This window comes from Oryx dammah, unplaced genomic scaffold (assembly GCF_014754425.2).
Source record: "Oryx dammah isolate SB20612 unplaced genomic scaffold, SCBI_Odam_1.1 HiC_scaffold_10, whole genome shotgun sequence".
NCBI lineage: Eukaryota > Metazoa > Chordata > Mammalia > Artiodactyla > Bovidae > Oryx > Oryx dammah.
In genome coordinates, this window is record NW_024070194.1 from 22,711,468 (window position 1) to 22,737,833 (window position 26,366).

Consider the following 26,366-nt stretch of genomic DNA (forward strand, 5'->3'; position numbering starts at 1 on the left):
ATATATGCTTTGGGAAGAAATGAAGCCAGGAAGGAAAAGATAAAATGTTGGATGTATGTGCATGTGTGTGAAATTTCAGATAGAGTGGACAGGAAAAGTCTTTTGGTAAACGATATAAAGACTTTTGGCTAAAGACATAAAGGGCAAAACAAGCCATGAAGATATCTGGGCTATGGGAAGTGCAAAGGCCCTGAGATGGAAGGGTGTCTGCCTTGTTCCAGGATCTGGAGGCCAGCGGGTGGACTGAGCCAAGGGGAGAGTATTCAGAGAAGGAGCCACAGCACTCTGCAGGTCTCGGGAGGACCCTCGCTTTTACTTTGAGAAAGATGAAGCCTATGGGGAGTGTTCTGAAAGGTGGCATGGCTTGATTCTAACAGGGCCTTCCGGCATCTGGGTGAAAGTGGACCTTAGTGACCAAAAGGGGATGCAAAGAGCCTCCTCAAGAGGCTGGAGCATGGTGCTGGAGGAAAAAGGATGGAGGTGGATTGGGATGGTGGGTGGAGGAGGTGAGAGGTGACAGATTCTGGATCTTTTCTGCAAGCGGATCCCATGGGATCTGCCAATCTCCAGGATGAGGGGCGGGAGAAAAGTTCAAGGGTGGGAAGACAGGATGATGTGAAGAGCTTCCAGCCTGTGTCCGGCAAAAGCAAACTTCATTCAGTTCAGTTCAGTCCCTCAGTTGTGTCCGACTCTGCAACTCCATGAATCGCAGCACACCAGGCCTCCCTGTCCATCACCAATTCCTGGAGTTTACCCAAACTCATGTCTATCGAGTCGGTGATGCCATCCAGCCATCTCATCCTCTGTCATCCCCTTCTCCTCCTGCCCCCAATCCTTCCCAGCATCATGGTCTTTTCCAATGAATCAACTCTTCACATGAGGTGGCTAAAGTATTGCAGTTTCAGCTTCAGCATCAGTCCTTCCAATGAACACCCAGGACTGGTCTCCTTTAGGATGGACTGGTTGGATCTCCTTGCAGTCCAAGGGACTCTCAAGAGTCTTCTCCAACACCACAGTTCAAAAGCATCAATTCTTCCGTGCTCAGCTTTCTTCACAGTCCAACTCTCACATCCATACATGACCACTGGAAAAACCATCGCCTTGACTAGATGGACCTTTGTTGGCAAAGTAATATCTCTGCTTTTCAATATGCTATCTAGGTTGGTTATAACTTTTCTTCCAAGGAGTAAGCATTTTTTAATTTCATGGCTGCAATCACCATCTGCAGTGATTTTGGACCCCCCCAAAATAGTCTGACACTGTTTCCCCATCTATTTGCCATGAAGTGATGGGACCAGATGCCATGATCTTCGTTTTCTGAATGTTGAGCTTTAAGCCAACTTTTTCACTCTCCTCTTTCACTTTCATCAAGAGGCTTTTTAGTTCCTCTTCACTTTCTGCCATAAGGGTGGTGTCATCTGCATATCTGAGGTTATTGATATTTCTCCTGGCAATCTTGATTCCAGCTTGTGCTTATTCCGGCCCAGCATTTCTCAGGATGTACTCTGCATCTAAGTTAAATAAGCAGGGTGACAATACACGGCCTTGACATACTCCTTTTCCTATTTGGAACCAGTCTGTTGTTTCAGGTCCAGTTCTAACTGTTGCTTCCTGACCTGCATATAGGTTTCTCAAGAGGCAGGTCAGGTGGTCTGGTATTCCCATCTCTTGAAGAATTTTCCACAGTTTATTGTGATCCACACAGTCAAAGGCTTTGGAATAGTCGATAAAGCAGAAATAGATGTTTTTCTGGAACTCTCTTGCTTTTTCCATGATCCAACGGATGTTGGCAATTTGATCTCTGGTTCCTCTGCCTTTTCTAAAACCAGCTTGAACATCTGGAAGTTCACGGTTCACATATTGCTGAAGCCTGGCTTGGAGAATTTTGAGCATTATTTTACTAGCATGTGCTGCTGCTGCTGCTGCTAAGTCGCTTCAGTTGTGTCCGACTCTGTGCGACCCCAGAGACGGCAGCCCACCAGACTCCCTTGTCCCTGGGATTCTCCAGGCAAGAACACTGGAGTGGGTTGCCATTTCCTTCTCCAGTGCATGAAAGTGAAGTCACTCAATCGTGTCCGACTCTTCGCGACCACATGGACTGCAGCCTACCAGGCTGCTCCTCCATCATTGGGATTTTCCAGGCAAGAGTACTGGAGTGGGTTAGATGAGTACAATTGTGCAGTAGTTTTGTTGCAGAAAGGGTGACCCCTTCCAGGGACCGAAACTGGGCTCTTGTCTAACACTTGGAAATGAATTGTCCGAGGAGACACATGTGTGATGAAGCAAGAGACTTTATTGGGACAGGGCACCCGGGTGGAGAGCAGTAGGGTAAGGGAACCCAGGAGAACTGCTCTGCCACGTGGCTTGCAGTCTCGGGTTTTATGGTGATGGGATTAGTTTCTGAGTTGTCTGTGGCCAATCATTCTAATTCAGAGTCTTTCCTGGTGGCACAGGCATCGCCCGGCCAAGATGGATGCTAGTGAGAGGGATTCTGGGAAGTGGACGGACACGCGGTGTCTTCTTTTGACCTTTCCTGAACTCTTCCGGTTGGTGGTGGCTTACTAGTTCCATATTCCTTACCAGGATCTCCTGTCATAAAACAACTCATGTGAATGGTTACTAAAGGGCCTGGCCAGGGTGGGCGGTTTCAGTCAGTGTGCTTCCCCTAAGTGTGAGCATTCTTTGGCATTGCCTTTCTTCAGGATTGGAATGAAAACTGACCTTTTCCAGTCTTGTGGCCACTGCTGAGTTTTCCAAATTTGCTGGCATATTGAGTGCAGCACTTTCACAGCATCATCTTTCAGGATTTGAAATAGCTCAACTGGAATTCCATCACCTCCACTAGCTTTGTTCATAGTGATGCTTTCTAAGGCCCACTTGACTTCACATTCCAGGATGTCTGGCTCTAGGTGAGTGATCCCACCATTGTGATTATCTGGGTCGTGAAGCTCTTTTTTGTACAGTTCTTCTGTGTATTCTTGCCAGCTCTTCTTAATATCTTCTGCTTCTGTTAGGTCCATACCATTTCTGTCCTTTATCGAGCCCATCTTTGCATGAAATGTTCCCTTGGTATCTCTAATTTTCTTGAAGAGATCTCTAGTCTTTCCCATTCTGTTGTTTTCCATTTCTTTGCATTGATCGCTGAGGAAGGCTTTCTTATCTCTCCTTGCTATTCGTTGGAACTCTGCATTCAAATGGGAATATTTTTCCTTTTCTCCTTTGCTTTTCGCTTCTCTTCATTTCATAGCTATTTGTAAGGCCTCCTCAGACAGCCATTTTGCTTTTTTGCATTTCTTTTCCATGGGATGGTCTTGATCCCTTTCTCCTGAACAACACCACGAACCTCTGTCTATAGTTCATCAGGTAATCTGTCTATCAGATCTAGTCCCCTAAATCTATTTCTCACTTCCACTGTATAATCATAAGGGATTTGATTTAGGTCATACCTGAATGGTCTAGTGATTTTCCCTACTTTCTTCAATTTAAGTCTGAATTTGGCAATAAGGAATTCATGATGTGAGCCACAGTCAGTTCCGGGTCTTGTTTTTGCTGACTATAGAGCTTCTCCTGAAAGGGATGGGAATACCAGACCACCTGACCTGCCTCTTGAGAAACCTATATGCAGGTCAGGAAGCAACAGTTAGAACTGGACATGGAACAACAGACTGGTTCCAAATAGGAAAAGGAATATGTCAAGGGTGTATATTGTCACCCTGCTTATTTAACTTAGATGCAGGGTACATCATGAGAAACGCTAGGCTGGAATAAGCACAAGCTGGAATCAAGATTGCTAGGAGAAATATCAATAACCTCAGATATGCAGATGACACCACCCTTATGGCAGAAAGTGAAGAGGAACTAAAAAGCCTCTTGATGAAAGTGAAAGAGGAGAGTGAAAAAGTTGGCTTAAAGCTCAACATTCAGAAAACGAAGATCATGGCATCTGGTCCCATCACTCCATGGCAAATAGATGGGGAAACAGTGGAAACAGTGTCAGACTTTATTTTTGGGGGGTTCAAAATCACTGCAGATGGTGATTGCAGTCATGAAATTAAAAGATGCTTACTCCTTGGAAGTGACCAACCTAGATAGCATATTGAAAAGCAGAGATATTACTTTGCCAACAAAAGTCCATCTAGTCAAGGCGATGGTTTTTCCAGTGGTCATGTATGGATGTGAGAGTTGGACTGTGAAGAAAGCTGAGCACGGAAGAATTGATGCTTTTGAACTGTGGTGCTGGAGAAGACTCTTGAGAGTCCCTTGGACTGCAAGGAGATCCAACCAGTCCATTCTGAAGGAGATCAGCCCTGGGATTTCTTTGGAGGGAATGATGCTAAAGCTGAAACTCCAGTACTTTGGCCACCTCATGCAAAGAGTTGACTCACTGGAAAAGACTCTGACGCTGGGAGGGATTGAGGGCAGGAGGAGAAGGGGATGACAGAGGATGAGATGGCTGGATGCCATCACTGACTCAATGGACGTGAGTCTGAGTGAACTCCGGGAGTTGGTGATGGACAGGGAGGCCTGGCGTGCTGCACTTCATGGGGTCGCAAAGAGTCAGACACGACTGAGCGACTGAACTGAACTGAACTGATAGAGCTTCTCTATCTTTGGATGCAAAGACTATAATCAATCTGATTTCGGTGTTGACCATGTGGTGATGTCCATGTGTAGAGTCTTCTCTTGTGTTGTTGGAAGAGGGTGTTTGCTATGACCAGTGCGTTCTCTTGGCAAGACTCTATTAGCCTTTGCTCTGCTTCATTCTGTATTCCATGGCCAAATTTGCCTGTTACTCCAGGTATTTCTTGACTTCCTACTTTTGCATTCCAGTCCCCTATAATGAAAAGGACATCTTTTTTGGGTGTTAGTTCTAAAAGGTCTTGTAGGTCTTCATAGAACCATTCAACTTCAGCTTCTTCAGCATTACTGGTTGGGGCATAGGCTTGGATCACCATGATATTGAATAGTTTGCCTTGGAAACAAACAGAGATCATTCTGTCATTTTTGAGAATGCATCCAAGTACTGCATTTTGGACTCTTTTGTTGACCATGATAGCTACTCCATTTCTTCTAAGGGATTCTTGTCCACAGTAGTAGATATAACAGTCATCTGAGTTAAATTCACCCATTCCAGTCCATTTTAGTTCGCTGATTCCTAGAATGTCGACGTTCACTCTTGTCATCTCCTGTTTGACCGCTTCTAATTTGCCTTGATTCATGGACCTAACATTTCAGGTTCTATGCACTATTGCTCTTTACAGCATTGGAAATTGCTTCTATCACCAGTCACATCCACAACTGGGTATTGTTTTTGCTTTGGCTTCATCCCTTCATTCTTTCTGGAGTTACTCCTCCACTGATCTCCTGTAGCATATTGGGCACCTACCGACCCGGGGAGTTCCTCTTTCAGTATCCTATTGTTTTGCCTTTTCATACTGTTCATGGGGTTCTCAAGGCAAGAATACTGAAGTGGCAAGAATACTGAAGCGGTAAGAATAATGAAGAAAACTTCACTAAGTGAAGTCGCTCAGTCGTGTCCGACTCTTTGCGACCTCATGGACTGTAGCCTACCGGCTCCTCCGTCCATGAGATTTTCCGGGCAAAGGTACTGGAGTGGGTTGCCATTTCCTTCTCCAGAGGATCTTCCTGACCCAGGGATCTAACCCAGGTCTACCTGCATTACAGGAAAAAGCTTTACCCTCTGAGTCACTAGGGAAGCTTCATTAGTGGCCCAATTAAAAGGTGGAGAGTCAACCGCCGAGAGGCAGCGTCCGGCTGGCTAAGGGTGGGTTCCTGAGGCTGCGTGGCCTCGGGCAGATCAGAAACAGAGCCTCGGTTTCTTCTGCCAAAGGAGTAGGGACCGGCAAGCCGACCAGTGCTGGGGCTGCTAAACTGAGCAAGGGCGGTCTCCGCGCCGCGCCCCGCCCTCCCGGCCCGGTCCCCGCCCTCCCGGCCCGGTCCCCGCCCTCCAGGCCGAGTCCCCGCCCCTCATGGTCCCGCCCCTCCCCGGCGCTGCTGGCTGGACCCGGCGGGTGAGTGAGGGTCGCAGTGTCAGTGTCTGGCCGAGGGCGACGTGGGAACGCCCCGGACGGCGGGACAAGAGCGCCCTGGATTCCCGTGACCCGGGGCGGGGGCCGCCGCCGGATAGTCGGGCGGGGGTGGCGGGGAGACCTGGATCCGGGGACAGTCTTCCGCCCCACTTCCGGAGCCGCCACTTTCACTTTCTTTTTCGCTGAAGCTGGTGCGCTCCTTCACGTGACTGACAGGGGCCGCCGCGGGCGGGAGGGCGTTGGGCTGAAATCCCGCACCCCGGAGGGCGCTCCCGCCTCCAGCAGGGAGAAGGGCTCCGGCCCAGCGCTCTGGCTGTGCGGCGCCCCTCCTCCCCTTCCCCGCAGCCAGGCCTGTCCAGTTTCCTCTGTCGCCCAGAGCCGGCTCGGCTTGGCGCTCCTTCTCACCTCCCACCCGTTCCTCCTCCCAGGCCCCATCCCCGGTCCTCGGGTAATGTGATGCTACCCGATTGCCACCCGGGACCCTGAGGCACCAAGAAGGCCCGGGCCGCGCCAGAGGCCACCGGCTGAGGCTGAGTTTCTCGTGGTCTGCCCGTCCTCTAGCAGGTGACTGGGAGATAGCATTTCCCCGGAGCTGCAGCCCGCCCCCCTCCGCGGGGGGATGGGCACAACCACGCCAGATGGACGAGAAGATCAAGAAAGGTGGGCACAGCCTGGGGGCTGCTGAGAAGCTTCGGGTGGGAGGTGGGCCTTGCCAGACGCGGCCTCTCCTCCAGAAGGGCCTGGGAGAGGGGTATTAATCTGTTCTCCTTCTGCCCACTTGCCCCGCAGATTCCTCCCTTGCAGGCCGGTTGCTTCCAAGGGCATCTTGTCATTCTTTTATTTGATGTCCCTAAGGCCTCCCATGGGCAGCACTGCTGAGAAGAGGGCGGGGAGCTCCCAGAGGGCAAGAGACCACCCATGCTAGTGGGGGAACCAGACCTCAATTGACCTGAATACCAGGATCTTTGCCTTCCACCTCGCGCCTTCCACTCAGGTTGGAGAATTTAAGTTAGGTCATGTCACCAACCTGCTCACATACCCCTGTGTTTGTTCTTAGAACAGAAGCCTAGAGCAGTTGGGTAGCCTGCATGCCTGCTGACTTTGCTCACTTCTGCTTTTGCTCATCTCTGCCTTCCCCCATCTGCCCCCTTGCTCATTCTGCTGGAGCTTCATCAGCTTCTCTGTTCTAATCCGACCATTTCTTGACCAAGACCTTTCATTTTCTCTCTCCTTGGAACACTTTTCCCCAACCAGGTCTTGACATTATCCAACACCTCCTGCTTCAGGTCTCAGCTTCAATGTTACCTCCTCTTCTCTTTCCTCATCTCCTTATCCTGTTCATTTCCTTGCCAGCATGAATCACAGTCTGAATCTTTTTCTTTTGTTAACTTGTTAGTTGTCTTCTTACTGGGCTGGGAAGTCCATGAGAAGAGGGCTCCCGTTTATCTTATTCACTGCTGAAGCCCAGTTTCTGTGACAGTGATTGGCACACAGTAAGACCTCAATCCTAAAGGAAGTCGACCCTGAATATTCATTGGAAGGACTGATGCTGAAACTCCAATACTTTGGTCACCTGATGCAAAGAACCAATTCATTGGAAAAGACCCTGATCCTAGGAAAGCTTGAGGGCAGAAGGAGAAGGGGGCAACAGAGGATGAGATGGTTGGATGGTATCAACGGATATGAGTTTGAGCACACTCCGGGAGATAGGCAAGAACAGGGGAGCCTGGTGTGCTGCAGTCCTTGGGGGTCACAAAAAGCTGGATACAACTTAGTGACTGAACAGCAAGAGCTCAATAAATGTTTGTTGGATAAACAAGTGCAAGTATGGGGGACCTGGGAGTATGAAGGGAAAACAGAACCAAACAAGCAGGGGTGGGGAATGTCAGCGAAGGCCTCTCAGAAAAAAGGGACTTTAAGCTGGGTGCTGAAGGATGTGTGGGGAGTTTACCAAGAAGACAGAGAGGAAGCAGCATGTATAAAGAATCACCTCCTTCCTCACCCTCTTTACCCCCAAAGAAAAATAAACCCTGTGCTAACCTGCTTCCACTGTGGATTTCAGCTGAGGAGGTGGCCCAGAGACTCAGCCGAGCAGTGGCTGGTGGGGATGAACAGGTGGCTATGCAGTGTGCCATCTGGCTGGCAGAGCAACGGGTGCCCCTGAATGTGCAACTGAAGCCTGAGGTCTCTCCGACACAGGATATCAGGTGAGGAGTGCGTGGCTGACCAGGAAGCCCAGGGTTCGGAGCTTTCTGAACCCCAGTGGGCTGCAGTGTAGTGCTGGCCTATAGAACAGTTAGAGCTTCCCTGGTGGCTCAGTGGGTAAAGAATCCGCCTGCAATGCGGGAGACCTGGGTTCGATACTTGGGATGGAAAGATCCCCTGGAGGAGGGCATGGCAACCCATTCCAGTATTCTTGCCTGGAGAATCCTTGTGAACAGAGGAACCCGGTGGGCTGCAGTCCATGGAGTCACAAAGAGTCAGACATGACTGAGCAACTGAGCACATAGAACAGTTAAGTTATTCTTAATGGCAGGTTCCTGTGTCAAGAGCCCTAGCTTCAAACCCAGCTCTGTCACAAATCAGCTCTGCGATCTAAGGCAGGTCATTTCAACTCTCAGAGTTTTTTATTTTTTAAATTTTTATTTTTACTTTATTTTGCTTTACAATACTGTATTGGTTTTGCCATACATTGACATGAATCAGTCACGGGTGTACGTGAGTTCTCAATCCTGAACCCCCCTCCCACCTCCCACCCCATATCATCTCTCTGGATCATTCCAGTGCACCAGCTCCATGCATCCTATATCCTGTATCAAACATAGACTGGCGATTCATTTCTTACATGATAGTATACATGTTTCAATGCCATTCTCCCAAATCATCCCACCCTCTTCCTCTCCCACAGAGTCCAAAAGTCCGTTCTAAACATCTGTGTCTCTTTTGCTGTCTCACATACAGGGTTATCATTACCATCTGTCTAAATTCCATATATATGTGTTAGTATACTATATTGGTGTTTTTCTTTCTGGCTTACTTCACTCTGTGTAATAGGCTCCCGTTTCATCCACCTCATTAGAACTGATTCAAATGTATTCTTTTTAATGGCTGAGTAATACTCCATTGTATATATGTACCACAGCTTTCTTATCCATTCATCTGCTGATGGACATCTAGGTTGCTTCCATGTCCTGGCTATTATAAACAGTGCTGCAATGAACACTGGGGTGCACGTGTCTCTTTCAATTCTGGTTTCCTCGGTGTGTATGCCCAGCAGTGGGATTGCTGGGTCATAAGGCAATTCTATTTCCAGTTTTTTAAGGAATCTCCACACTGTTCTCCATAGTGGCTGTACTAGTTTGCATTCCCACCAACAGTGTAGGAGGGTTCCCTTTTCTCCACACCCTCTGCAGCATTTATTGCTTGTAGACTTTTGGATCACCGCCATTCTGACTGGTGTGAAAGGGTACCTCATTGTGGTCTTGATTTGCATTTCTCTGATAATGAGTGATGTTGAGCATCTTTTCATGTGTTTGTTAGCCATCCATATGTCTTTGGAGAAATGTCTGTTTAGTTCTTTGGCCCATTTTTTTGATTGGGTCGTTTATTTTTCTGGAATTGAGCTGCATAAGTTGCTTGTATATTTTTGAGATTAGTTTTTTGTCAGTTGCTTCATTTGCTATTATTTTCTCCCATTCAGAGGGCTGTCTTTTCACCTTGCCTATAGTTTCCTTTGTTGTGCAGAAGCTTTTAATTTTAATTAGATCCCATTTGTTTGTTTTTGCTTTTATTTCCAGTATTCTGGGAGGTGGATCATAGAGGATCCTGCTGTGATTTATGTTGGAGAGTGTTTTGCCTATGTTCTCCTCTAGGAGTTTTATAGTTTCTGGTCTTATGTTTAGATCTTTAATCCATTTTGAGTTTATTTTTGTGTAAGGTGTTAGAAAGTGATCTAGTTTCATTCTTTTACAAGTGGTTGACCAGTTTTCCCAGCACCACTTGTTAAAGAGATTGTCTTTTTTTTTTTTTTTTAAGAGATTGCTTTAATCCATTGTATATTCTTGCCTCCTTTGTGGAAGATAAGGTGTCCATAGGTGTGTGGATTTATCCCTGGGCTCTCAGAGTTTTTTTTTTTTTTTTTTAGTTAAAAAATGGAGCAGTAATAGTAGAGCTGTTAATAGGGTCGTTAGGAGGTATATTAGAATGATAGGTCTCATAGAACAGGAAAAAACATATTAACAGTGGCATAAACAAGTTTGATGGTAGGCACTCCAGATGTGGAAGCTCTGCTGTCTGTAGTTCTCAGAGCTCCTGCTTCTTTTGTTTTATTATTATGCCATTCATGACCTCCTTTCTCAGGTTCACCTTATGATCCAAAATGGCTCTTCCCGTTCCAGCCATTGCATCACCATTCTTGTCAATAGGAAGGAAGAAGGGCACACCCTCTCACTCTCCTAAGAACACAGCTCACAAAATTGCACACACTTCTTCCACTTAACTCTAATGGCCAGAACTTTTTTGCACAGCCACACTCAGCTTGAAGGGAGGCTGTCTGCCCCAGGAGACTTAAACTTGATGCTGAGATACTCAGTACAGTGCCTGGCACATATTAAACACTCAAATGTTTTTTTCCTGCTGTGTAGTAAGACACTTTTACAGTTTCTAATTTTCAGTATTGGATCCCATTTGATTTTTTATTGAGATATAATTGACAGACCCTATTCAGCAATTTAAAGTGCATAGTTCAAGGCTTTTAGTATATTCACAGTTGTGTAACCATCACCATAACCAATTACAGAACATTTTCATCATCCCATTAAGAAACCCCATACCCATTAATAGACACTCCCTATCTCCCGAGTCTTCTTTCCTCAACCCCTCAACCTTAGGCAACAATTAATTTACTTTCTATTTCTAGAAATTTGCCTACTTTGGGAATTTCATGTAAATGAAATGGAATTATACACTATGTGGCCTTTTGGGTCTGGGCTTCTGTCACTTAGCAGCATGTTTTCTAGATTCATCCATGTTGTAGCAGGTATCAAAACTTCATTCCTTTTTATGACTGAATAATAATCTATTGTATGGTTATACCGTATTTTCTTTTTTAATCAGTCGAGGGACATTTGAGTTGTTCCCACTTTTTGGCTAACATACACAATGCTGCTATGAACATTTATGTACAAGTTTTTATATGGACATAATTTTTTCCCCAGTTTTATTGAGATATCATTGACATATAAAACAGAGTTAGTTTAAGGTATTGTGACTTACTTACAGTAAGAAAGGTATATTCTTCCTGTTCTTGGCACTGAGCTGCTAAAACCCTTGGAATTTCTTCAGTGATGAGAATGATAAAGGTGCATTTTGTTATGGTAGTGAGGTGACTCTTAGACTTCCCCTAAATTGCCTAAGGTTGGAGGCTGGTCATAAGAGGAGCCAGCCCTGTGGTTAAAGAATTGGAACTTTCAGTCTCATCACCCTGATCTCCAGGGAGGGGAAGAGGGCTGAAGGTTGAATCATCAGTAGCCCATGGATTAATCAGTCATGCCTATGTAATGAAGCCTCCATAAACACTCAAAAAGACAGGGTTTGGAATTTGGAGAAAATGATGCCCCTTCTCACATACCTTGATCCATACATCTCTTCCATTTGGCTATTATATCCTTTCATAATATAGTAAGTAAATATTTCTCTGAGTTCTGTGAGCTGTTCTAGCAAAATAGTCAACCCATGGAGGAGGTCATTGGAATCCCTAATCTATATCCAGTAAGTCAGAGAACAGGTGACAACTTGGGGTTTCGATTGGTATGTGAAGTGGTGGGGGCAGCCTTGTAGGACTGAGCCCACAGCCTGTGGGAGCTGACCCTGTCTCTGGGTGGAGAGGGCCAGAATCAAGCTGAATTGTAGGATGCCCTGCTGGTGTCGGAAAATTGCTTGGTGCTATGTGGGAAGCCTTCCCTCTCTTTCCCCTTCCACGTGTTGGAAATTGAGCCTCAGAACCATTTTAGGTGTATGACATATGCTTTAATATATGTATATATTGCACAGTGATTACCACAGTAAGTTTAGTTAACATCCATTGGCTGACATAGTAACAAATTATTTTTTCTTGTGACAACTTTTTAAGACTTACTGTCTGAGCAGTTCTCAAATATACGATATTGTTAACTATGGTCACCATGCTGTACATCTCTTCTCCAGAACTTACTTATCTTAAAACAGGAAGTTTGTAGCTTTTGACCACCTGCACCCCCATGCCTCCCCAATCGTCTGTTGTTTCTCTGACATTGATTTTTTTAAAATTCCATATATTAGTGGTATAATACAGAATTTGTCTTTCTCTGTCCGATTTATTTCACTTAGCACGATGTCCGTGTTGTTGCAGATGCCAGAATTTCCTTCTTTTTATGGCTGAATAATATTTCATTGTGTATATATATGGAAACAACCTAAGTAAAACTGCGGTGTGTATGTATACAACGGACACCTATTTTCATTTCCCATTCTATGGGTTGTCTTTTCACTGTATTGATAGTGTCCTTTGAAGCACACATTTTCAATTTTGATGAAATACTGTTTATCTGTTTTCTCTTGTTTGTGCTTTTGATGTCATCTAAGAAACTATTGCCTAATCCACGGTCATAAAGGTATAGCCTTATTTTTGTTTTTAAAGAGTTTTATAGTTTTAGCTTTTACATTTACATCTTTGATCCCTTTTGAGTTAAGTTTTGTTACGGTGGGAGGCAGAGATCCAACTTCATTCTTTTGCATGTGAATATCTAGTTGTCACAGCACTGTTTGTTAAAAATAAAAAGACTGTTTTGTCCCTGTTTAATATCTTGGCACCTTTGTTGAAAATTATTTGACCATAAGTCTGAAGTTTATTTCTGAAGCCTAATTTCTTGTCTGTTGCTCTATATGTCTGTCATTATACCAGTAAGACAGTTTTGATTATTATAGCTTTGTAGTAAGTTTTTAAAACAAAAGCATAAGTACTCCAACTTTGTTCTTCTCTTTCAAGATTTTTTTTTGGCTATTCTGGGTCCCTTGAATCTCCGTATGAATCTTAGGGTTAGTGTGCCAATTTCTGCAAAAAAATGTGAGCTGGAATTTTGACAGGGATTGCATTGCATCTGTTGATCAGTTGGCCATTTGATTTCAAATAAAATACTTGTATATCCATTTCTTGATATATCCACTTAAGATGGTATCTGTGTACACTCCTTGTTACGAAAAATGAGGAATTTAACATACTCATCTCACTGATCCCTTTTCCTAACTTCCTGGGTTTTGTTAGTACTGTAGTAGAAGTGCTCCCAGTTGACCTCCACTTGATTCCCCCAATTAAATGACACCATAGTTGCTGCTGTAAAACATACCACCACACACAGCTTGTTTATATCAGTTGTATTTATTTCCATAGCATAATTTAATAGCTGTTATATCAATCAATAAAACATGAGTGCTAAAAGAGAATTTTATCTATGAAAACTTAAATTGATTGCTTTAGAAAGACAAAATAGAGATGAGGCACCAAAAAAGAAAAATAGCCGTTCATTTGAGGGTGAGTGAGTTGTAAAAAAAAAAAAAAAAATGGTAAAAATCCAAAAGGGCTCTCTGTACTCAGATGCTTTGAGAGTCTTAAGTTCTTGCTCCACTTTAAAGAAGCTGATATTAGAGATCAGAAACCATGTATAATGGGTATAGTTCATACAAAAAGAAAAAAAAAAATCATGGGAAACTCCAGTAGCAGATTTGTACTAAATAAAAAACAAAACCAGTGGCTTTTTTACCTAGAGATTGGCCACTGAATGTGCATTTGTAGCCTATAAGGTAAAATTAAATGTTGGAGTCTGCAACTGTGTCTGCATTTCTCTTGTGTAACGAATTTTCTGACTAACTGATCACTACTGATCTGGTGACAGCAGAAATGAGGGCTCCAACTGTGGCTTCTCTGTTACTGGTGTTAAGGTTATAGCTTTTATTTTATTTTTTAAATTTTATTTATTTTTTGAGTCTTAGTTGTGACACACAGGATCTTTGATTTTCATTGTGGCATGCAGAATTTTTTTTTTTAGTTGTGGCATGTGGGATCTAGTTCCCTGACCAGGGATGGAACCCGGGCCCTCTGCACTGGGAGCTCAGAGCCTTAGCCACTGGACCACCAGGGAAGTCTTGGTTATAGCTTCTAGATTTTGTTTTCTAAGTAAAATTAAGGCTTCTATGCTTTGCCTCTAGGTTGATACTAAAAATGTAAACCCAATGAAATAGCATTTATAGTATTTTGATTATGGAAATATTACTCAGTGTAAAATAAGTAATGCAGTTGACACTATCTTTCGTGTTTCAAAACCCCTGTTGCTTGAAGAAGAATGTCTTGAAGGTTAAGATCTTTAAATTTCCTTTCCTTCTTTAAATTCTCTTTTAGTTTTCTATTCTGCATCAGACTCAGCTATTCTTGTTTCTTGTATTCAAAGACTTTTCATGTGGAGAAGTGGATAGTAAACATCTGTTGTCTTTACGTGTCTAAAACTTGCTCATTTTATTGATAGTTGGCTAGATTTTGAAAATCTTTATCCTGAGAAATTTTGAGGGTATTTTCTGGAGTATTTTAAAGCAAGTCTCAGATTTTAGCTCATTCATAAATAACTTGATATGTCTTTAAAACTAATGACTTAAAAAATAACCTCAATACCATTATTACACCTGAAACATTAACAACTCCTTAAAATCCTCTAATACTCTATTTGTATTAAACTTTTCTCAATTATCTCATTAGTATTTTTTATAGTTGGTTTGTTCTAATTAGGAGCCAAATGAGAATCGACACATAGCATTTCTTAATGTTGTCTGAGTCTCTTTTATCCACTTTCTCTATTTTTAGTGGCATTAATTTTTTAGAAATCTGGTTTTCGAATTCTCCCACATTCTGAGTTTACGAATTGCCTCCTTGGCATGTCATTTGATATTTCTCATTTTCCTTGTGAACCTGTAGATGGGTCCGAAGGCTAGATGAGTCATGAGTTACTGTTAGAGTCCCAGCAACTCTTCTTCACTTTCTGATTGTTTCTTGCTGTTCTTGCTTTAAGGATGCACCGTTTCCCAAGTTGCTCTGGAGGTTCTAAGTGGGCTTTTTTCTCTGTTCTGAAATCAGTTCTGTTTTTCTGTCTCAGCCATCCATTTTCGTGCCATTGGTCTTCCCAAACAGTTTTCGCATCTTTGAGAAGGTTGGTGTTTAAAACCACTTTTCTCTAAAGTACTTCTGTTTGGATTTCAATCCTTCCTCTTACCAGTTATTGTTTACTCAGCAGAGTCACTATAACCTCTCTGTGCCCCTTGTTTTTATCTGTAAAATAGGGGAGATGACAGTACGTGTCTCATGGGTTCATTGAGAGAACTGAGTTAATACGTGTTAAGTGCTTTAAAGAGTCTTAGCATACAGTTAATAATAGCTGCTGTGGTTTGGTTAAGGAGCCAATAATAGCCAGTAATACAAGAGACTGGAGGGGCCAGCGCGTTAAGGCCCTTGATGCCACAGTGAGTTTGGATTTTATTCTAAGAGCCGTGTGGAGCCATTGCAGGGCCTAAGCAGCAAGTTCTGATCCAGGAGGAAGCGCAGGGGAGTGGGAATCCAGGAGCTAGCTGGTGGTTGAGGTTGGACCTTTGTCCAGAGCCCTTGCCCTCCCTGCAGGCTGTGGGTGAGTGTGGAGGATGCACAGATGCACACGGTCACTATCTGGCTCACTGTGCGGCCTGACATGACGGTGGCCTCCCTCAAGGACATGGTGAGTGACGGGGTGGAAGGGAGGGCAGAGGTTCCCCTTTTGCCCCCACCTGTCTCTGCTCTGCTCCTTCCTCCCCACGCTTCCTGTCCATCCTCCCTGACAGGTGTTCCTAGACTATGGCTTCCCGCCAACCCTGCAGCAGTGGGTGATTGGGCAGCGGCTGGCTCGGGACCAGGAGACTCTGCATTCCCACGGTGTGAGGCGGAATGGGGACAGCGCCTACCTCTACCTGCTGTCTGCCTGCAACACCTCGCTCAACCCTCAGGAGCTGCAGCGGGAGAGGCAGTTGCGGATGCTGGAAGGTAAGGCTCTGCTTCCTGGTGATGTGGACTCCCCTGTGGTCGTAGGGCAGAAAGGAGTGAGGAGCAGAGCCCAGGGGCTTTCCATCAGGGACTTGCCTGGAGGACCTTATCCATAGTGGGGAAGAGAGGACAAAGGACACCCCAGGAGGGAGTCACCTGGGGAACCCTTTAGAGAACAGCCAGTCTGGGGGAGAAGGGCTGAGTTCAGTCCCCGCCCTGGCATTTATCAACTCCTTGACCTCAGGCAAGTTCCCTCCTATGTCTCCTCTTCAGTTTTCTAAATCTGTAAATTGGATGTAATAGCTATTTAATTTTTTTACTTCTTATTTTGAAATATTTCAGACCTACAGAAAAGTTGCAAAATTGTACAAAGAATTGTGTAAGGAATTCCCATGTACCTTTCATGTGGATTCCCCAAATACTAATATTTTGACTGTATTTGGTTTATCATTGTCTCCATATAAAATTATTTATTAATGCCTAAGTAATTTTTGGAACTGTTTTGAGAGTAGGTTGCAGACATGATGTCCCTTTTCCCTAAATACTTCAGTTTATATTTCCTTAAAAAAAAAAAAGGTCATTTTCTTACATTTATTGTACAGTTAGCAAATTTAGGAAATTAACTTTGATACATTACCACTATCTAATGTGCAGATCTTGCTCACATTTTACCAGTTGTCTCACTCATGTCCTTTATAGTGAAAGACCTGGCTCTTGGCCTTGGTGTTTCTCAGTCTTTTTCAGTCTTTGATCTCTGGTCTTGACTCTCCAGGCCAGTTTTGTTTTTAGCTTTTCTGTCCTATGTGCCCTTGGGAATGGATTCAGATTCAGTATTTTGGCAGGGCCACTTCAGAAGTGTTGTTTGTCCCTCTTGGTGCGGACACTTGTGTGGACACTTCGGCCCACAGGAGATCTGTTTTCAAGCAGGGTTCTTAAGCCGGGTGGATCTAGGAGCAGTGGTGGGTGGAAGGAGGGACTTTCACCCTGTGGGAGCCAGGACATTCAGCCATGGCTGGGCGCACCTGGCAAGACGGAGCTGGAAATTCCTTGGAGCAGAGGGAGAGGATAGAAGGGGGGTTTCCTGGCTGGCTCAGGGTGTGGATGATATTGGCTACATGGATCCACCACCCCTTGAACCCTTTTCCCCAGATCTGGGCTTCAAGGACCTCACGCTGCAGCCACGGGGCCCCCTGGACCCAGTTCCCCCAAAGCCTGAGGCCCCTCAAGAGCCGGGTCGGGGGCAGCCTGATGCAGCGCCAGAGCCCCTGCCGGTAAGCTGCCCCACATATGCCCCTGTGCCCTGCGCACCGCCCCCCCCACCATTTAGTCTCCCTGCCATCACTGCCCCTCTACCCCCAGGTGGGCTGGACGTGCCCCGGCTGCACCTTCATTAACAAGCCCACTAGGCCCGGCTGCGAGATGTGCTGCCAGGCGCGGCCCGAGGCCTACCAGGTACCTGCCTCGTACCAGCCAGACGAGGAGGAGCAAGCACGCCTGGCCGGTGAGCAGGAGGCGCTGCGCCAGTATGAGCAGGTGGGTGCCGAAGTCCCCGGAAAGACACCTGCAGCCTGGATGGGGGAGGCATAGGCCAGAAAGGGAGACACATCCACATTGCTCCTGCCCCCGTTGCTGCCCCCTTGTGGTCACACCGATGGTGGTGACCCTACACTTGACTGTGACCGGCCTCTCCCTGAGGTCATTCATACTATTGCTGAGACCCTACTCCCCGGCTGTGATGCACATCCAGGCTTATTTGTGCTCCCCCCTCCTCTGTCCCCGTGAGCTGTGGCGCCACCCTTGGCTTTGACTTACTTTCCCATCGTGCACTCAAGGGTACCTGGCTCTGACCCCAGCATCCTAGACAAGACCCAGACCATGCCCCGCTTCATCCAGCTGTGACCTAGGTCTTGCTCCATTAGCCCTGACCTCATCCTGAATCCTACTATTCCTGACCCCCACCCCCACCCCTTCCTTCCTGGCTGTAGCCCTCCTAGACTTCCTGAGAGCCTGGACCCAGCCCCTCGCTGCCCACTTGGAGGCTGACCCGCCCCCTGTTCTGCCCCATCCCACCATCGTGTTCCACACGCACAGATTACATAGATACATAACCCTGAGCGGTTTCCCATTCTGATCTGATGTCCCCATCCCGCCCTTGGACCCAGTGCTGGCCATGACCTCATTGCTGGTCCCATCTACAACCCTGGTCCAGACCCCGGCCTGTCTCCCGCCTTGCTCTGCTCCCTTGCTTTATCACCACCCCTCAACCCCTTGCCTTTCCCCCTGGAGCTTCCCCTGCCGTGCTTCTCGGTAGAAATGGGAACCCTGCTACCCCTGACTCCCTGCTCAGACCCGGGCCCCATCTCCCCCTGACTTGACCCTAGGTTTTAGCCTTAAACTGCCCCTGCCTGGCCCACCTCCTGCCCCATCCCCGTGTTTGGTCGCCTCGCTCCTGGTCCCACCCTTCTCATCATCTCCAGTGCTTGCTCACTGCCTGCCCCATGCCCAGCCCCACCCTAACCCCAGGATCCTTCCATGAGCCCCCCTTTGCCTCCCGTTAGGTGGTCTGACCCATCCCGCCCCCCTACCCAGTCCTGCCCCCCCACCCGGTCCTGCCCCCTTCCTGGTCTGCCCGCCCCTGAGACCCTGACCCGCCCCACGGCCCCACCCCCGTGTGCCCAGCGGAAGCAGCAGCAGCAGGAAGGCAACTACCGGAAGCACGTGCAACTGGATCAGCGGAGCCTGGTTCTGAACACCGAGCCCGCCGAGTGCCCCGTGTGCTACTCGCTCCTGGCGCCCGGCGAGGCCGTGGTGCTGCGCGAGTGTCTGCACACCTTCTGCAGGTGCGGCCCCGCCCCCGGCCCCTGCGATGTAGTACCCGGTGCTGGAAGGGGGTGGGGCCCAGGACTCAGAGCTAGTTGGGCATCCTCACAAACTTGGGAGGTAGGCACCATTTCCTCGTCTTGCAGAAGAGGGATGTGAGGTACAGAGAGGCTGCACAGCTCAGACATTCTGGCGCCAGAGCCCGCACCTTTCCGCACCACCGCCGGGCCCATGCAAGGGCAGTGAGTCCCTTGCTTGACAGCCTGGGCCAGCCCCGCCCTGCCACTTGCTGGTGGACAGTCTGCCCTCTGAGGCTCTCCTCCTGGTCCTGGCTGTGGAGAGCATGTCCTCCTTCACAACACACATTTGATGAGCTGATTTGGGTGCCAGGGACTGGACTAGGCCTGGGAATGCCCACAAAAGCTCAGTTTCTGCCTCCTGAAGCTTACCTTCCCATGGGCAGGCTGATGTTAATCAGATAATCACTGATATAATTGTAAATTGTGTCATAAGTTAAGTGTCAGTGGCTTTTGATAAGCAGCGGAGGCCCTGCCCTAGAACAGGTCAGGGAAACCCCTGGGGAAGCCATGCTGGAGCAGACCAGGGGCTCCACGGTGGGTACCTGCCTGGCCTGCCTGCAGCAGTAAGGGGTCAGTGTGTCTGGAGCAGAGAGATGGAGCAGGTAAGGCATAGGGACAGAGAGGTATTAGAGAGGGTGAGTCACCAGGGCTCTCCGGTTTGCTCTGGTGGGTTCGGATGGGAGGCTTTGAGGAAGGACATGGCCGATCCAGGGACTCCAGTGAGAGGCTTCTACAGTTCTCAGGTGAGGGGTGAGGCACCCTTGGCTGGAGCAATATGTATAGCAGTGAGGTGGACAGACAAGGTGGGTTGATGGGAAGCACCGGAAGAAAGGAAGAAATTGGGGAGGAGCCAGCCCGAGGTCAGGGCTCACCATGCGTGGGCCTCACCATGCGTGGGCCGGAGTCCTCGTGGGTGGGGTTCAGATGACCCCTAACCCCCACCCCTACCCCTTCCTCCCCCCTCCTTCAGGGAGTGTCTGCAGGGCACCATCCGCAACAGCCAGGAGGCCGAGGTGTCCTGCCCCTTCATTGACAACACCTACTCATGCTCGGGCAAGCTGCTGGAGAGGGAGATCCGAGCGGTAAGGCCTGGGGGACGGAGGGGCAGCCCCCTACCGCCCCCCCACCCCAGGGAACTAGGCCGGGAGCTGGCCGGTGGGAATGGGTTTGAGAGTCCCAGTCTTGGGTTCCAGACATTTATCAAGAGCCTTCTCTGTGTGGGATGCTGGCAGCCCAAGCAGTGGTCAGGATAGAAATTGGGGGAAATAGCTAGTAAAGAAACCACCCTGGTGAGGAAAAGACAGCAGAGAAGTTAACAACAGTGGGGAGAGGACTTCTGGGGCCAGATGGCCCGGGTGACCTCAAGGGCAGATACACAGCCCCTCAGTGCTTTGGTTTGCTCATCTTGAAGTAATAGCAAAAGTGTTAGTGGCTCAGTCTTGTCCAACTCTTTATGACCCGGTGGGCTGTAGCCTGCCAGGCTCCTCTGTCCATGGCATTCCTTTTGGCCACACCTCACGGTTCCCAGCCAGGGATCAAACCCTCACCCCCTCCATTGGCAGCACAGTCTTAACCACTGGACCGCCAGGGAAGGCACTAACCTGTTCTTTGGATAGAGTTTGTCAACACTGCTGTGTTGGACTTCATGGGTTGGGGGCTTCCTGAGGGTGGCCAAGAGGGCATGCACCAAGGTTGTGGTCTGCTGGCAGCTCCTGAGCCCCGAGGAATACCAGCGGTTTCTGGACCTGGGCATCTCCATTGCGGAAAACCGCAGTGCCTTCAGCTACCACTGCAAGACCCCGGACTGCAAGGGATGGTGCTTCTTTGAGGATGATGTCAATGTGTTCCACTGCCCCGTGTGCTTCCATGTCAACTGCCTGCTTTGCAAGGTGGGGACAGGGACCCACCCTGTCCAGTCACTGTGGTCCTGCCAGGAGCTCATTGCAAGTCCAAGCTTATTATGGGAATAAGAGAAGGGAGCTGGTATACTGACCTGGTTCCCATGGCTTAGAGCTGTGTGTCAGGGTCGGGTATGGCTTGAGTCCTGACCTGAGCCTAACTCATAGATTGAGCCCTGAACCTGGACTGACCCTGGCCCAAGACTGAGCCCAGTCCTGCCCTCTGACTAACCCTGAGCCTAGTCACAGACCAACCCCAGCCCTGGCCTCAGGCTGTCACCCTCTGTCCTGAATGAGCCCTGACCCCAAACCCAGACTGAGCCCTACCTGACCCTCACTTCAGGCCATCCCCGACATCATTCTCTTAACAGGTGACCACTATAGAGGCTGGTCTTGAGCGGGTAGACAGGGCCGAGCCTGGTCGCAGTCCAGTAAGCTCACTCTTAGAACATTACCCTGGCAACCAGGGCAGAACTCAGCTGGGGACAAGGGGCTGTGCCCTGGGGGAGAGGTGCTTTAGGGATTTCTGTGCCTCTCAGGACTTAGATCGGTATATATGATTATTATATGTGATGACCCTTGCCTCACCACCCTGGACTCAGTGTCCTCTTCTATAAAATTGGTATGTAGTTTACAAAGGAAGGCTCTGTCACTGACACCATCTAGGCATTAAGTGCTTGTGCGGATGCCTGCTTTGGCCCTAACTCTCTGGGCACTTTCTCATCTTGAGCGCCTCATCCACTGCAGGCCATCCATGAGCAGATGAACTGCAAGGAGTATCAAGATGACCTGGCCCTGCGAGCTCAGAACGATATGGCTGCCCGGCAGACGACGGAGATGCTGAGAGTGAGGCTGGGTCAGGGCTGAAGGCCGAGGATCTGAGTTTGGGGAGCAATGGGGGCTTCTCAGGGCTGTGGTTCATGCAGTCCTGGAGGTTCTGAGCGCCTGCTGGCATTTCTCCCGTTCAGAGACGGGACTCAGGACACGTGGTCAGGTGGCGGGCAGCAGGGAATGTCAGGGTGAAGGGAGGAGACTGCAGACACAGGAGAGGAGGCTGCATGCAGCTAGGCCTGCGTAGAGCAGCATGGGAGAGTGAATCTGAGACTCTAGAGGGTGGCCGGTTTCTCTCTGCAGTGGGGTGAGGGCCAGGGAGCGGGCTGGCTCTGAGGTCAGCACCTTCTCTGCTCCAGACCATGCTGCAGCAGGGTGAGGCCATGCACTGCCCACAGTGCCAGATCGTGGTGCAGAAGAAGGACGGCTGCGACTGGATCCGGTGCACTGTCTGCCGCACTGAGATCTGCTGGGTCACCAAGGGCCCCCGCTGGGGCCCCGGGGTAGGTGCCCTGAGAGCAGAGGGCTCAGGAGTACTGGGGAAGGGTGCCTGAGAGTAGAGTTCGGATAAGTCAGCCCATGGGCCAAGTCTAACCCCAGCGCCTGCATTTTTGAAGTTCGTGAACTAAGAAAGCTTTTTGCATTTTTTAAAATGGTTGAACATATCAATACCTATGGCTGATTCATATTGATGTTTGGCAGAAACCAACACAATACTGTAAAGCAATTATCCTTCAATTAAAAATAAATTAATTTCTAAAAAAAGAGGGAGGCTTGAAGCTAGAAAGCCTGGGTTTTAACTTTTCCACAAACTAATTGTGCGTATATTCTTGATTAAATGAGAATAATAAAAGAAATACAATTTTAAAAATGGTTGAACATATTAAAAGGAGCATATTTTGTGACATGTAAAAATTATATGAAAGCCGAAGTTTAGTGTCCATAAGTAAAGTTTTGTGGAAGCCCCGCACATTCATTGGCATACTGTCTGTGGCTGCTTTTGTGCTACAAGGACAGAGCCCTTCTGGCTGGCAAAGCCTCAGATAACTGTCTGATCTTTTACAGAAATATTTGCCCACTGCTGCCCTAGAGGGTGCATGTGGGATTCTGAAGTGGAGGAGTGGGTCCCTGGCTCTGGCACACACTGACCGTGTGGTTATGCTGTTACTCCCTTCTCTGAGCCTCAGTTTCTTCTGTAAAATGGAGATGATAGAGCCCATCTCAGGCTTCCTGTCAGAATCAAATGGAAAACATGCGAGAGCAGGGGTATCTGTCATCGTGAGGAGTGTTCCTGGAGTTGGGGCTGGTGTTGTTCATGTCCAGGCAGGCAGTGAGACAGGTAGAGGTGGAAGGAGCGCTCCCTCCTGCCACCAGTGTGCTGACCCCCTCCAAATATGCAAAAATTCATCAGGTCCTTTGCGGCTCTGGGTCTCAGGTTTGGGTAGATAGAGACCACATAATTGAGGGTGCTACGAGAGACCAGAAAGGCCTTGAGAGCTGTCTCCATCTGGCAGCTGAGGCTATGAGGATCATTCTTAGCAGAATGTGCTCAGGCCAAGACCCAGGGTGGGCGAGTGCGCTTCGTGGGTGTGATGGGGTGCCTGGGGCGGGGGAGGGGCACTGCTCTCTTCTCTGCCCTGACCTTCTCTCTTCTCCCCCCTCATCCCCTAGGGCCCGGGAGACACCAGCGGGGGCTGCCGCTGCCGGGTGAATGGGATTCCGTGCCACCCCAGCTGTCAGAATTGCCACTAAGCTGGGATGGCCTGGTCCCCCTGCTGACCCAGCCTCACATCTACAGGCTTCTGTGGGACAGGCCTGGTGCTTTGGCTCTGATTTCTGGCCGGGAAGATGCCTTTGCGCTCGGCTGAGACAGGGGCCCTGAAGTGGCCAAGGCCCCTGAGCTGCGTGGATGGCCTCGTTTGCTGTGGGCAATGTAAGGGCCCTGCCTGAGCTGGCCGTTGTCCATGGCTGCATCTGCCCCAGTGCCTTTGTCCTTCCCCTGGGGCTCACCAGCCAGACCTTTCATCTCTCTGCGGCTCCCATCTGTCTGACCCAGCCTTAAATACAGCCCCAGCCAGAGGCCTTGCTGGATGGAGACTCTGAGAGCTCTGGATGAGTCCATACACCCCTCATCCACCATGCTCGTCTGCTGAGCACTCAGCCTGCGGCCTCTCCTACTGGCTTTCTGGGGGTGACTTTTCTCTGGCTTTGCTGTTGGAGGCCTGGGGGCCTCTTAGAATTGCTGCTAATTCTGCTTAGAGCCAGGAGGGAGACCTGGCATCCTGAAGACAGCCCAGCCAGTTCAGCTTCTGCATTCTGTCTTCGCTGCCTGTGTACACTAATTAAAATGGTTTTCCAGGAAGGCCTGAGTGTGATGTCATGAGAGAGAGCAGAGGGGTCATGGGCTGGGATTCTGCACCGAGACAGGCAGGGGCCCAAGCTCTCTGGAAATTGCAGTCAAAAGTCGATGTGTCACCCCTGTCAGTGTAGAACGAGAGTGCAAACAGAGCACAGGGATCCTTGCTCCGGACTTGGCACCCCTGTACCCACTTGAGGGCAGCATGCTCTGGGTCAACCTTGACCTGGACAGGCAGCTTGCACTGTGTTGAGAGTCTGCCAGCTGGTGTTTGCATGTGTGTGTGGGCTCCAGGCGGGGAGGTGGGGGCTGGGGCAGCAGCTACAGGCTGGCAGGAAATTCTTGCTGTGAATTTCTAGCCTCTCAGTGGGCATCCACTGTCAGGGAACAGAGATATTTCAGGAAGAGGTGAACGTGCCGCTGTTGCAGGGTGATGCTGTGAGCATTTTTAACATCTGAGATAAGATGGCACATTATTGGTCCAGTGCTCTTTACTAGACCTATTCTGTGCTGGTCAGATGAATAAAATACGGTTCTGGGTGTTCATTCTGGAAGTTTTTACCTCCTCCTCGGACCCCTCCAACTCCCCCTGCCCCCAGTGAAGGCCAGCGCACTGTCTGAGCCAGGATGTGGAGCAGCATTACAATAGGTGGAGGGCATCTTTGTGGCTCACAGTCTAGACTCCAGGCTCCAGGATTTTTGAAAGTGTTAGTCGCTCAGTCATGTCCAACTCTTTGGGACCCCATGGACTGTAGCCCTCTCTGTCCTCTGTCCATGGGATTTTCCAGGTAAGAATACTGGAGTGGGTTGTCATTTCCTCCAGGAATCTTCCCAACCCAGGGATCAAACCTGGGTCTCCCATCTTATAGGAATATTCTTTACTGTCTGAGCCACCAGGAATTGCGGAATGTCATTTGGAGGGAGAGGAGGGGAAGGGCTTATTCTAGACCCTAGAAAGGAACTGCCATTCTGGTCCTGGGTGCCAAGGCTCAAGAGAGTTGACCCCAGGCTCTGTAAGCAGAGAGGTGAGATAATGTGAGCGCTTTCCTGCTCTGCATCAGCTCATGAATCATGAAGGCTTTCCCTCCCTGGGAGTAAGAAGGAGTCAGGCAGAGCCACTGACCAGAGGAAACAGCAAGCTGAGCTGAGCTGGGCCCCAGGAGAGCACAGGGCCCACCCAGACCAGGACCAAGTGCTTGCTCTCACCAGCTCCTCCAACCTCCCTCACTTGCCAGGGCCTGTCTTGGCCTTGGTGAACCGTAGAGGCCTATTGTCGAGCAAAGTAGACCACTCTCTTGGTGCATAGGTACGAACTACTAAGCCCCAGGCTATAACCAGTCTACCCAGTCTTGTTTTATAAACTTGAATTGGTTGCCAGTATTTTTAAATTGAAGATGCTACATTAAAATCTAGGTGCCCAACTTCTCTTGAAAAACACTGAAGCTTGGTAATCTGGGTCCTCATTTCCACGTGGCAGGTCCAGATCACATGATGTTTCTGATCCAGCTCACTGCAGTCCTTCACCCCTAGAGCTTGTCACACCACACTTCCCAGTGTCCTTGCACCATTCTTTTGGCATTGGGTACTAAGAAATGTTAATGAAATGTTTCTTTACCCATGGCTATATCAAAAAAGTGAGGACAAGAGGGAAGTGGGAACCACATGGGCCGAATCTTTTACTTGGCCCACTCCACCTGCACCAAGGCGGGCAAGCGGGTTTATGTCTGCTGCAGCTAAATGGGGGGGTCAGGAGGGCAAATGGGAGGGTGCAGGGCTGTCCTGGGGTTCTAGCTTCCAGCACCATACATCACATGCCGGTGGGTGAAGAACCTAAGATGGGCAGGCTCACAAGTGCTCCCCGCTGCAGTCAAGTGGAGGCACCACCCTCTTGCAAGGAGTCACCCCAAACAGGGCCCTGGCATGAACTCTCCGGGGCGGACTTGAAACCAAACCCACAGGCTTTGGACTCAAGCCATCGACCTGAGGAGGCAGCAGGAGGTCCCAGATGTACTTGTGTGACACAGTTTTTCTCTCCAGGGCCAGTGGTGGCACACTGCTCAGATAAAGAACAGCTGCTGATGTGGGCAGGAAGTGGTGAATGGGCCCCACAGCCTGTGTCAGAGTAACACGTGTCTTCTTCTAGTGTCTGGGGCTGCCATGAAAGCCACTCACTTAAAAAGCAGGAAGCTGGAGGCAAGCCCACAGCCTTGCCGGCTCACAAAGGCTGCTTGACAAATTCCA

At 48.6% G+C, this 26,366-nt stretch overlaps 1 protein-coding gene across 5 annotated transcripts; it reads left to right on the forward strand.

Annotated features, from left to right (window-relative positions):
• The first annotated feature begins 5,985 nt into the window (after positions 1 to 5,985).
• Positions 5,986 to 24,665, forward strand: RBCK1 (RANBP2-type and C3HC4-type zinc finger containing 1). Of its 5 annotated transcripts, none has more exons than XM_040247627.1 (13): positions 5,986 to 6,032; positions 6,479 to 6,710; positions 8,113 to 8,257; positions 15,745 to 15,838; positions 15,942 to 16,140; positions 17,290 to 17,411; positions 17,500 to 17,673; positions 18,820 to 18,980; positions 20,011 to 20,122; positions 20,750 to 20,929; positions 21,686 to 21,784; positions 22,129 to 22,272; positions 23,441 to 24,665. In XM_040247627.1, exons 2-13 carry the CDS (start codon positions 6,689 to 6,691, stop codon positions 23,519 to 23,521), a joined length of 1,533 nt encoding a protein of 510 aa, XP_040103561.1. In that variant the 5' UTR covers positions 5,986 to 6,032; positions 6,479 to 6,688; the 3' UTR covers positions 23,522 to 24,665. The 5 variants fall into 5 exon arrangements, 4 of the variants coding, with proteins under 4 accessions (XP_040103561.1, XP_040103562.1, XP_040103564.1 ...); XM_040247628.1 differs by having other exon boundaries at positions 5,998 to 6,032; positions 6,612 to 6,710; XM_040247630.1 differs by lacking the exon at positions 5,986 to 6,032 and having other exon boundaries at positions 6,185 to 6,710; positions 22,168 to 22,272.
• The last annotated feature ends 1,701 nt before the right edge of the window (positions 24,666 to 26,366 follow it).

What these genes read in the sequence shown, in the direction of transcription:
- RBCK1 (XM_040247627.1), top strand. Translation starts at nt 6,689, where the DNA reads ATGGACGAGAAGATCAAGAAAG. An exon ending in TCTCCGACACAGGATATCAG is followed by an intron (nt 8,258 to 15,744) that starts GTGAGGAGTGCG and finishes CCCTCCCTGCAG; the next exon opens with GCTGTGGGTGAGTGTGGAGG. An exon ending in TGTCTGCACACCTTCTGCAG is followed by an intron (nt 18,981 to 20,010) that starts GTGCGGCCCCGC and finishes CCCCTCCTTCAG; the next exon opens with GGAGTGTCTGCAGGGCACCA.